The following is a 12,443-nucleotide window of genomic DNA, read 5'->3' on the forward strand; positions in this document are numbered from 1 at the left end:
CCCGTCTAAAATCTCACGGAGGACCTCCGGAAGGATAAAAGGAGGAGTGACGACAGTGCAAGACGACAGAGAACCAGGCCTGGCTGGGACATTTATGTTGTGTTTTATTATGTTTATATGCAACAGTCGTCCGTGAGGGGCTGCTGTTTTACTTTTGTTTTTCTGTTTGATTATTTTGTCATTAAAGTTGCGTTGATCGTTTGCCGGTTCCCGCCTCCTTCCCTGATCCTTTAAACCTTGTTACACTCAAAAACATAAAATTGCTAATAACTATGGGGAGGTTGGGGTGTCCCACTATTGTGCATTCAATGAACTTTGTTCAATGAGTTTGTTCAAGTGAATCTTTTTCCGGGCCAATAATGGTGAATTTTTTTTATTTATTTTTTGCTATATACAGAAATGTTTTTTTTACAAATAAAACTACCTAGACAAAAATAGAAGTAAGCTATTCACTGGAATAAAAAGTGTGACAACTAGCCCTGGACCACCTTGCAATTTTATAGTTAGTAAAGCACTTTAATGTGAGTTCAGAAAAGCATAAATACAATCAGATGCTCAATTGAAATAATATAGTAAGAAAAACTTGAGCAAGAAGTGTCAGATAGCACATATATACATCTGCAAGATGTCTGTTAAAGAGCGCTTCATCTAGACAGCATTTGCTGTGTACAAACATATGAGACGTCTTTAAGATGTCAGTTTAACATTCTAAATCATAGACATCTTAAAGACGTTTTATAAATCTCTATTTAACGTCTGACAGGAAACGTCCTAGAGGCATATTGCAGATGAGCAAACACACTAAAAAATACATCTTCCAGATGTAAACACGCACATCCAATAGACATCTCTGAGATGTATGTGTGCTTTATACTGCTCATTATAGAGCCAATGGGTGGAGACTGACTTGCAGCTACCCTTCTCTGGGTATAATGGGTGGAGCTTGAAGGTCCAGCTACACCCTAACCCTACCCAAGTTATAACCTATGGTTATAACCCTATCCCTAAACCTAAATTTTAGGTTAATCTCTACCAATTAAATTCACAGAGGTGTTATATGTCCAGAGGGTGGCCTTGATTTTGCCAAGAGTAATTTGTCTCTGCACACACAGTGGAACCACTTGATTGTGAAAAACTTCTTGATTGTGAAGAGATAGTAGGCTACCTTGGATAACTGCCTACAGGATGGACAAGAGTTCTTGTCAAGGACAGTGAACTAAACTGAACTCAGAAGTTTATACTCCCAACCCCCTCCAGCTTATTTTCTTCAAGTAGCCTGTAACATTGTGTCTTTTAAGATGCGTATAATTGCTGTTTGTTATTCAATAGAGCTTCTGTTTTTGTTTAAGGCTTCGTGAAATTGCTTGCTTTTAATGAAATACTTATGCTGCATCCTATTTACTTATGAAAGGCCTACATACTTATTAACACTTTCGCTCAACTTATTATTCATATATTTATCAGTTTATAGAAAATTTTAAAATATATCATTTCAGTTCGCCAAGACTAAACAACCACACAAAAAAGTAGGCTACGCCTCGCAAGTGCAAAGCGCCCCTCTTGTTATGCAAATTCACAGTAACATTTAACAGACACTGACGCACAATAGTACCGTTCTGAAACACAAACGCAGGGATTCTAGAACTGGGTATTTTTCACACTCTCATTATCCAAGCAGCGCCACACTCTTCGACGGCCAGTCAAGAAGCTACGGGAGGTATTTCCTTTCACTGGAGTAAAGCGGACACGGACAGAGATCCCGGCGTAGTTTTTTGGTTATGATATGACGGCGACCGGGTTCTGACATTCGGTGAGACATTGGGCTGTTTATCGTTACCTATTCTCATAATAACAAAAATTCGATACGAAAACCATACTGTGAAGATGACAGCGATTCTGTAAAGTGTAAACAAGTTTGTTGGCTAATGTGTTTTTGTTTTGTTTATCTCCGTGGACTCAAAGTTTATGAATAGATGTGGGATGTAGAATGGTCTTTATGAATTCACAATTACCTTTATGGATACTTTTTTTTTTTACCCCACAAATGTCAATGAAAATTGAAAAAACGGAGGCAACTCTCATCCAAATTCAACGAATGCATACGTTTGGGCGGGGCTAACGTTACTTATTAGGCTGAAGAATGATAAAGTATTTTTTGTGAGTAATTTACCCTGTTACATTTGGAGAAATTCCATCATTATTAGGTTTTTGTACAGGATGAGGGGACCATGTTGTATAATCAGCCTTGCATATTGTCTTATTAATTAAGTTTTTACAATTGTGCAACTGGAAACTATACACTGGCATAAAATATAGCAAAAGCAAAAGACAATATTACACAGTTGCATTATATATAATATAGCACATTGGTTATTCATTACATCATCTCAACTTCTTTTACATTTTGCAAAATTATTTAGGGGTGAAAATAATCATATGTTTATACATCGACAGAACCCCCATTTGTCTTGCTTATGGGCACTGCACCGGCCGAGGTAACCCAACTGAAGTCGGGAAAGCTGAAAGTGGCACGCCAGAGATTGCTTCAGCGTTATGAGCACCAGCTCTTTGTCTCCTGTCTAGCTGGACTCTACGGCTGCCAGTGGAGACGTTCCCAGCGCACACATGCTCAGCCTGGACACTGTTGCTGCTCTAAGGTGCTCTCATTCTAACTCACAATGCACATGCTCAGATCATTACAAATGAAGCTGTTAACTTTACTTGTACAAGTTCACCTGATCAAAGCAAATAAGAACCTTTACAGAATGAGTAGGCTCAATATACACTGGCCTTTTTTCTCACAAAAATAGCCTACTTTTAAGTTTTGTGTCCTTTTGTGATTATTATTGTAATATTTAGGTCAGGTTTAAAATGCAACGATAGTTAGCTAGATTTATGTGTTATGTAATGGCTTAAAAACTGTTTTGCAGCGGGAGTGTTGCAGTTTTGCTCTGATCGTTCTGACCTTTTGTCTCTGTCTGGTGTTCCTGTACTTTTGGAGTGAAGCACGGAATGACTACAATGACTTTGACTGGTTTGTGTCACATAAAATATATATTTTAAATGATTCATTGACTTCTTTTGGTTACACATTACTGTTCATTTTGTTTAAACAAAGTTGTTTTTAACATGGAACAGTCCTTTAATAGTTAATCATTTGAGCTGAATGTGTAATTTATTAAAGACCTCTCAACTTGGGTAATTTAACTGAGAGATACACTAAAGTAATAATTCTCTTGCTTTGTCTCCAGGTTTAATTTTGGAAATCTGGGCTTCTGGTTTCCATGGTCTATTGTGTTGTTGATTATTGCTGTTTTTCTGTTCACTTATGTTGCTGTTCTGCTGGTATGTGCTTTAAGAATATTCATTCTCATTACTACAGTTTTGACCTAATTTCTTTACAAAACCCCACAGTTATGAAATCACTATTATAGATTTGTATAGACGTGACATATTAAATGTACTTATTGTATTATTGTCAATGTGGTTTGCTTTTTAAGCTTTAAGTCACAATAACAAGTTACTAAAAGGTCCATATGATAATTTGCTGTTAAGAAATATGTTAATATTCACAGCTGTTGGCAGTTTGTCTTCTCTCAGAAGGCCAGAGGTTATATTTACATTGGTGTCACAAGGTAACTTCATCTCAACTATGTAACTACTGAAAGTCTTTACATCAAGAGACTTTATGGTTCACACTTGTGACTGATGAAATCTCTTGTGATAGATTGGGATCTCAGTGACTTTGATTCTCTCCATTGTGGCCTCATCTGTTCTCACAGATTTATGGAGCAAGGAGTGGAAGACTGTGCTTTTATCTTTTCAGGCAGGTTTATTATCTACTACTATATAATATTGATATTGGAGTAAATTCACTGTGATATTTTTAATTAAAGTTCCCAATTCCCATTTGCCAGGTAACTGCCCCATATCTACACATAGGTGGTGTGGTTTTAATGACTCTATTATCTTGGCCGGTAGGCTTTCATGTCTTCCGGCTCAATATGAGAGGTAAGAATGAGTTTAAATATATTATGCACCGGGCCACACAATATAACACGAGTATAAAAAGGTCTGTGACCATCTCTGAAAACAACCAGAAGTAGTGCAGTTCATCTCTTAAACAGGCATGTGACTGACAAAAAACATTAATGTTCCATACAGGGCACACAAAATCCAAACCTTTTCACACAAACATTTTTTTTTATTTGCCAAAAATGGCAGACTGCAGAAACGTAACACCTCTTGCTTAACATTTTGTTTATAAAGCCCAATCACTAATCAGTCTCCAAACAACATCCTTGATTTAGCACTTGAAAATACTGCTTCATTTTCCTATAAATCATTAGAAAGGTCTAAAGTTTTATTATAAGTATTAATTTATTATGAAAAAAAAAATCTGTTGCTTGTCAAATGCACATTATAAGTGACTCAAATTCACAGCACTTCCAAAGATGAAGCAGCATTTACTGCAAACCAATCGATCCTCTCTGATCTCAGTGAATTTCGGGTTAAAGGGATAGTTCACTCAAAAATTTAAATATTGTCATTACTTACTCACCCTCATGTTGTTCCAAACCTGTATGAGTTTCTTATGTTGAACACAAAAGAAGATATTTTAAAGAATGTTGGTAACCAAACAGTTGAGGAGCTCCATTGACTATTTTTTTCCTACTATGGAAGTCAATGGCTATCTATCGCCAACTGTTTGATTACCAATATTCTTTGAAATATATTCTTTTGTGTTCAATATAAAAAAGGAACTCATACAGGTTTGGAACAACATGAGGGTGTGTAAATGATGACAATTTTCATTTTTGGGTTAACTATCCATTTAATTGTGCAGCCCTAGATTAATCTAACACACAAACAAGCACACAACAAATGCTCACTTCACACAATAAAGCGTATCTGTCTCACACACATGCCAACCTTTATCACACATGTGCTACTGTGGTAAATTTTTTCATTGCACAGACCAATTTTTTATATATGTAACTGTACAGCCCTGATCATGCATAATCTATTTTCAAAATATCTTGTAAAAAGGAAAGACTTTAAAAAATAGCACCACTCTGATGCAGCTTATGTCAGAGAAAGTGCATATTATTACTGTGAATTCACATGTGCCCTTGTCTGTTTAAGTGAGACGGATGGCCATGATGGTGCTGTATATAACTGTTCTAGTGTCTCTTTACCTGGTTCCTCTGGGCATGCACTCGCCCTGCATTAAAGAGAGGAGCAGTCTGGGATCAGCTCCTGCTTTAATTGGACACAGGGGAGCACCAATGGTACACTTCATTCTTCTTCTTAGGCTTTTCAGGTTCAAGCACTAACATTTGATTAAAGTTTTTAGGTTAAAATACTTCTTTCCAAGTTTAATGTGATATGTGATGATGTGATTTATTAGTTCAGTATTTCCAAAACAATTATTATATCAAGACTGTAGTAGTACAGGATGTAGCAGACATGCAGTGTACCATGGTCAGACTGAAGAAAAAAGCAATGCCTCTGTGGTATCTTTTCTCAGCTTGCCCCTGAAAACACCTACATGTCTTTTAAGAAGGCATTGGCAGCTGGAGCTGATGGTCTGGAGACCGATGTCACTATCAGGTCAGCTCTATAGAAAGTCTGTGTTATTTAAAATGGAAAAAAGTCCTCAATAACATTGTTTTGTCTCTTGCTGCAGTTATGATGGAGTTCCTTTCCTCATGCACGATAAGAACCTACGCAGGACAACTAATGTAAAAGACGTGTTTCCTAACTGGACACACACCTCACCTGCCATGTTTACGTGGAAAGAGCTGCAGAGTCTCAACGCTGGATCCTGGTTCTTCTCTGTTAGGCTGCGGGAAGCTTTTTTTCTCTTGAAAAAATAATTAGTTGTTATCTAGATTATATTTTTGTTGCTTAAAACCACCTTTAAACATTAATCAAAGAGTATTGTTGTTTCCCACTCAGCAAGACCCCTTTGGAACAGCCTCATCTCTGAGCGCAGATGAGCGCTTGCAGGCTCAGAATCAGTCTGTGTGCACACTGAGGGCCTTTCTGGAATTGGCTGCTCAATATGGGAAACTAGTGATCTTTGATCTGTACCGGCCGCCCAGGGGTCACCCATATAGAGATGCCTGGATATCCCGCACCCTGGACGTCATCCAGAACGAGTCATCCATTCACTCCAGTCAGGTGTGCCATTACATTGTTGCATTTTTGGAAAGTTCAAAAGGTGACTTTTGTGTAGATTGCAGATTATATTATTGTAGATTCTAGATTATATATGTTTATTGCATTTTTACCTAGGTACTGTGGCTGCCTCCAGAGCTCAGGGAGTTTGTACAAGAAATCGACCCTAATTTACAACAGACAACAGGCGAACAAGCACCAGTGGAGGAACTTCAGCTCAGACACATAGCCAGACTCAACATCCATTACAGCTCCATGTCAGAGAAAGAAATCAGGTTCAAGAGATAAGCTAAAAAAGATGCACACTATATATATATATATATATATATATATATATATATATATATATATATATATATATATATATATATGAAGAGTTCAGATGCAAAAGCCTCTAAATGCCATGTGAAATTTTCTTATATAATGATAATTTTTATCAAGCTTGAATATTTAAGTTCAGTAATTTCACTTAAATGACAATTAATAGGTAATCTTCATTGCCACTTAAGTGAAATTATTGAATTTTAATATACAAGCTTGATAAAAATGATCATTCTATAAGAAAATTTCAGATGGCATTTAGAGGCTTTTGCATCTGAACTCTTCATATATATATACATCATATATATCTACCTATCTATCCATCTAAAACAAAACAAATATTTTGAATGTTTTAATCATCAAAGAATCGAATAAATATTTCCTGAGCATCAAATCAGCACATTAGAATGATTTCTCAAGGATCAAGTGACACTGAAAAACTTGAGTAATTGCCAAAAATATAGCTTTCCCATCACAGGAATAAATTACATTTTAAAATATATTAAAATAGAAAAGAGTTATTTTAAATTGGAATAATATTTCACAATATTACTGTTTTTACTGTTACTTGGTGAGCATACGAGACCCCAAATATACTTTATATAATATATGTCACACATAAATGTCATGCATTGTTGTGTGACCTTTAATCAAACAGAAAATACGCTGCTGCCAACATCAGCACCAACCTGTACGTGATCAGCGAGCCGTGGCTGTATTCTCTAGCCTGGTGTGCAGGGGCTCATTCCGTAGCCACGAATGCTGTTCACATCCTCAAGAACCTGCAAAGACCGCTCTTTCTCATGGTAAATGACACACATCTACAGTTGTCAGGGATTTGTTCATCTTCTCATTCAGTTTTTTTCCTGTGGTTTTCCTCTCTCTCTTAGACACCAGATGAGTACATGCTTATGTGGACTCTCACTGACATCACTTCCCTTCTTCTCGTTGTGATTGTTTTTGTGTTTCACTGGTGAGTGTGAGCACAGAATTTACATCATCTCACTTTGGCTCTGAACATGTAGCTTCAATCCAAAATCAATCTGTACTCCATACAAAAGGCAATCTGTAGGCTGTCAATCATGATGTATTCCAGGTGGAGGGAGCGTGGGTTGGCTCGCAGTGTGGACAGCAGTTCATTACTTGAACATGGGTCTTACAGACAGTTCAGGACAGGTAAGAGGCATTTAATATTGTAAACCACTTATTAAGGCAAATAAATGAAGAATAATCTGAACTGATCATGTTTCATGTTCCCATGAACAGAGGTGAATGATGTGTGGTCTTTATCCGACATGAGCAGCTCTGAGAAGCAGATACCATCTCTCTGAAGAACCCGATTAAAACTGTTGGTTCATATTTAACCCCTTATATTAAAAAACAACTAACTGATGTTCAGTTAAGCCAGTTTAAACCACAGTTTAAGTGGTACATTGAAATCACCCTTACAATTTTATAAATTCTAATTGTCACAAAATATCTTATGACAGACATGTGAGCTGATATGATGGGATACATACAGTTAACAAATGCTAGTGACTAATCTTACACCTCAGTTATTGCATTTCACGATCCATTTGTTTTATGTTTCATCTTAAGTGGTATTTAAAATAAATTTCATGGTTTTGGATGAAACATCACTCCCAGAGAGGACCCTAATTGTGTAAGAATCTGAAGTCATAAATAATTGTTGTGCTAATGTTTTGTCCTTTTTGTCTTGTTCTAATTTAATGTAGGATTCAAAATCAACATTAAGCCACAGAATATAATTCAGTGTAAAGATTCTTTGGTTATTGCAATATGATCCGTGTCTGTCTGAAATCATGATGCCCGTAATCTAGTTTTTCAGTTTTTAAACTGATATTTGCTCTTTGATTTTTTTTCTCATTAAATCACATACTTTTTACTCAAATGTGAAAACTGTTACAATCTTGTTATTTTTTATTATTATTTGAAGTCTGATTAAAGTCTGGCAAGAGTATATTGTTGTACATTGAGTTTTGCAAGAATCTACAAAATCTTACACAAACTACAGTTTACTCAACTATAGTGTTGTAAATATTTATATAGTTTTTGCTAAATGAAATAAAGCTGAAATTATTATTTTTTTTTAAATGTTCCTTGGCACCTAACTGCAATAAAATATATTTAACCTGAAGCACTAAAATTACTTAAACTAAAAATTAAATAAAAATAAATTAAAGCTAAATAAAAACAAACAATAGTAATAACAATGACAAATGTGCATAAAAATGACTAAAACTCAAATCAAAATGGAAAATATAAAACTAAAAGCTGATTCAAAATATTAATAATACTATAATACCAGTATATAAATAATAAATGTATTATTATTATTGTTATTTAGTAAAACATTTTAATAATTATTCTTTAGTGTTTAGTGAACAGACCTACTTTAAAACCAAATATAGGGTTTCACATGTTGCATTCAAGGGATCTAATTGTCAAATGACTGATCATATGATCATAAATCATTGATCAATGAGAATAACAAATGACATTCATTAAAATAGCCAAGGCATCTCATATATGTTGTTTTATTTATAAACAGCAGCTTCCAACATTATAAAATTAGAATGACCAATTACAAACTACAAATTAATGGGTAACGCTTTACAATATGGTCTTGTTTGTTAACATTAGTTAATATATTAACTAACATGAACTAACAATGAGCAGTACATTAGTTACAGTATTCATTCATCTTTGCTAATGTTACTTAATAAAAGTACACTCGTTTATTGTTAGTTCAGTTCACAGTTCATTTACTAATGTTAACACATACATTTGATTTTAATAATGTATTAGTAAATGACATCAACATTAATTAAATGTAGATCAACATGAACTAAGAATAATACATGCTGTAAAAGTATTGTTCATTCTTAGTTCATGTTAACTAATGTAATTAACTAATGTTAACTAATGAAAACTTGTAAAGTGTTACCAATTAATAAAAAAGAATAAATAAATTAAACTATGTTTAAAGATTCAGCCATTTATCCTTAATATATTGTGCAGAAATTATAATAATTATGGCCATTTATATATACTGATCATTTAATTTATAAAATACATTTTAATACATATCTCTGCAATACCTGGTCAAAGATTTACAAAGGAAGAGAAATAGTATTCAGAAAAGGATTTTTTAGACTGAATTAAATGTTGCTGTCATTGATTTAGTTAAATGACATTTATGTACCAATAAAAGTGCTTTAAAATGACTAGGATGAGAACCAAGTGTTGAAGTCTTAAGCTAAGAAGCAAACCCAAATACTGCAACATTTCTAAATCTGTATAATACATTCAATTGGCAAAATGAGACGTGCAAATCATCCACAAATTGAATAACTGAAATCAGGAACTTGATCTGACTTAACTGACTTTTAATTTGGTGTCAGAGTAAAAACCATATGAGGGCCTACAACTGAAAGGCAACAAGTTTGTTGACTGTCAATGAAACATGTCCTTCATTGACATTAAAATACAGAGAAATTCTATAAAATAAATTAAACTCGCAATTTACAATTAAGGCTCCAGTATGAAAAAGTAACAACACTAAAATCAGATTCAGTTTATTCTCATGTATCAAAATTATGGATCTAAGAAATAGTGAGAAGTCTGTAAACGGCCTATTCCAAGCCTTTCGTGTTACTGGTTTCCACGTGAAGTGCGCTGCTTGGTCATGGTAGTCAACATCTGACTGATGTAAGAGGTGAGAAGGTCATCCATCTTATATCCCTGTGAATAGTGAGGATATTTGGATGATAAAATACTGTATTATTTAACCACACAGCAAAGTATGATTATAAATCTAATATAATGGAGCATAGCTGGAGCATTTGTGTCTCAAAAGTACCATGGTATTACCATCTGATACCATCACTGTATCATGGTACCACCACAGTATTATATGTAAGGCAGTGTTTCCCAACCCTGTTCCTGGAGGCACACCAACAGTGCACATTTTGGATGTCTCCCTTATCAGCGTATTAGTAGATATTCCAAGGACTGAAAAGGATTGATCATCAGATGAGTTGAATCAGTTGTGTTTGATAGGAAGAGTTTGAAATGTGTACTGTTGGTGTGTCTCCAGGAACTGGGTTGGGAAGCACTGAAGTAAGGGATGACTGACTCACCAGTGATGTCTCACACAGCAGTTTGCTGCCTCTAACCAGGTTACCAATGGTAATGTGGAAATAGGTATGTCCACTACTCCAGTTAGAGATTTTGGTGAAGGGATGTGTGCCCAAAATGTCCTGCAGACAAATGAGTAAATGCCATTCAAACAATATCCAAAGGGTTTTTACAAAAGTATATAATAAAAGTTTTGTTGCTGACGCAAATGAGGAAAAAATGGCAGTTGGCTTTATGTCACAGCAACGTAAGTTTAACATCAATATTTAAATAAGCAAAATGCTCAAATAAAATACACTAAATTCCATAAAATAACCATTCGAAAGTTTGGGGTCAGTACATTTTTTTTTTTTTATATGTTTATTGTGCAAACTTCCAAGCATGTTACAGACAAAAAACAGATCAACTGTAAATAAGAAGTCTGGCGTTTTCCCATTTTCTTTTCAGTAAATTTTTTTTTAAAGGAATTAATACACATTAATATTAAGACTCATTAAATTGTTTTAAAGTGACAGTCAAACAATCCTGAAAAAATCAGATTTTTTTTCAGAACTGTTTTCAACATTGATAATAATAAGAAATCTTGAGCACCAAATCTGCATATTAGAATGATTTCCGAAGGATCATATGATCATGTCAAGACTGGAGTAATGATGCTGAAAAAATGTATACAAATTTTAAAATGTATACAAATTTAAAACAGTTCTTTTAATTTGTAATGTTTCACAATATTGCGTTAATTATAGTATTTTTAATAAAAAAACCCATAAGACATTCCAAAAACATAAAAAAAATTTACTGACCCCAAACTTGAAAAGTAGTGTATGTAGTAAAGTTTGCACTTTAGGCTAAAATGACAATATATTAAAGATACCGCTTATTTACCTTACGTTATTCTGGGCAATGTGTAAACCTACCTTTGTTTTCGGGTCAATGAGAGTAACACCAAGTTTGTTGATCGCTATCAAAAGGACTTCTGGGAAATTTGTATCTGAGGATTGCTGTGGACGAATATCAAACATCATCAAGCCAGATGTAGTTTATTTTACAAAAAATAACAAATCAAATACTATAATTGAGGAAAATGTCATTTTGTTTGCCTGACATTTAGGTAAATCAACATTGCATCATATTGTGACAAACTTGCCTTGACTTCAAAAAAGGCAGATCCAAAAGTTGCCCACTTATAAATGATTTCTAGAAACATCAGTTTTGCTTCCTCTCGAGATTTCCCTGCATGGGTATTGAAGTATGTGACGACAGGCTGCAGAAGAAACAAAGACATGCATGTTCACAGCATTTACTTGTCATAAATGAACGTTTGAAGTAGGACTAGTGTTGCTCTCACCCGTTTCCAGTCGTCGGGCGAGAGCTGACGGATCAGGTCCTGAGGAACGAGCTCCTTCAGCATCTTGGTGAAGTTGAGGAACTGTGATTTGTCCTCCTCAAACCTCACCCTGTAAATCAGCGCAGCCAGCTGGAAAGCCTCTTCAAGACAGCACTTGTGGTAGCCACGCAGGTACTTTGGGAGCTCCTGAAGAAGAGTTTATGAAGAAGCAAGAGTGTGATACGTGTTTGAAAGTGAGCCTGTATGCACAGATTGAGTACAGAGAGAGAGATTTCCACCTGGAAGTAATGGAAAATGGAGTCGGCCATGGGATCTTTGCCTGGAATGGTGTTGGTCCACAGTTTCTTCATGTAAAACACTTGATAGGTCAATGAAGGCACTGTGCCTACAGAACGAACAGAAGCATTAACACCTCGGTACACCACCACCA

At 35.1% G+C, this 12,443-nt stretch overlaps 2 protein-coding genes across 4 annotated transcripts in view; one reads left to right on the forward strand and one right to left on the reverse strand.

Moving 5' to 3' along the window:
• The first annotated feature begins 1,516 nt into the window (after window positions 1-1,516).
• gdpd4b (glycerophosphodiester phosphodiesterase domain containing 4b) lies at window positions 1,517-8,485 on the forward strand. 2 transcript variants are annotated; one of them, XR_014609205.1, is made up of 16 exons: window positions 1,517-1,810; window positions 2,455-2,657; window positions 2,931-3,034; window positions 3,252-3,345; window positions 3,576-3,635; window positions 3,728-3,826; window positions 3,918-4,011; window positions 5,146-5,291; window positions 5,531-5,613; window positions 5,690-5,840; window positions 5,962-6,186; window positions 6,301-6,458; window positions 7,163-7,310; window positions 7,395-7,477; window positions 7,566-7,680; window positions 7,771-8,485. XR_014609205.1 is itself a non-coding variant. In XM_084136696.1 (16 exons), exons 2-16 carry the CDS (start codon window positions 2,475-2,477, stop codon window positions 7,833-7,835), a joined length of 1,773 nt encoding a protein of 590 aa, XP_083992822.1. In that variant the 5' UTR covers window positions 1,517-1,810; window positions 2,455-2,474; the 3' UTR covers window positions 7,836-8,485. The 2 variants fall into 2 exon arrangements, 1 of the variants encoding a protein (XP_083992822.1); XM_084136696.1 differs by having other exon boundaries at window positions 7,601-7,680.
• A 561-nt stretch (window positions 8,486-9,046) lies between these two features.
• Window positions 9,047-12,443, reverse strand: part of myo7ab (myosin VIIAb) — a 40,375-nt gene continuing 36,978 nt past the window's right edge. For both annotated transcript variants that reach the window (XM_084137477.1, XM_084137476.1), the window contains 6 exons: window positions 12,292-12,398; window positions 12,014-12,199; window positions 11,813-11,929; window positions 11,583-11,666; window positions 10,668-10,787; window positions 9,047-10,269 (listed from right to left, as the gene is read on the reverse strand). In XM_084137477.1, coding sequence (XP_083993603.1) covers window positions 10,180-10,269; window positions 10,668-10,787; window positions 11,583-11,666; window positions 11,813-11,929; window positions 12,014-12,199; window positions 12,292-12,398 — 704 coding nt within the window. In that variant the 3' untranslated portion in view covers window positions 9,047-10,179. The remainder of the gene's footprint in view (window positions 10,270-10,667; window positions 10,788-11,582; window positions 11,667-11,812; window positions 11,930-12,013; window positions 12,200-12,291; window positions 12,399-12,443) is intronic.

This window comes from Abramis brama (genome assembly GCF_963993115.1).
Source record: "Abramis brama genome assembly, chromosome: 15".
NCBI lineage: Eukaryota > Metazoa > Chordata > Actinopteri > Cypriniformes > Leuciscidae > Abramis > Abramis brama.

Bases quoted from the DNA above. Each gene is read 5' to 3' on its own strand.
- gdpd4b (XM_084136696.1), top strand. From the start codon at position 2,475: ATGGGCACTGCACCGGCCGAGGTAACCCAACTGAAGTCGGGAAAGCTG. The intron at 5,841-5,961 runs GTTAGGCTGCGG...TTTCCCACTCAG, and splicing joins CTGGATCCTGGTTCTTCTCT to CAAGACCCCTTTGGAACAGC. The intron at 6,459-7,162 runs GTTCAAGAGATA...TTAATCAAACAG, and splicing joins ATGTCAGAGAAAGAAATCAG to AAAATACGCTGCTGCCAACA.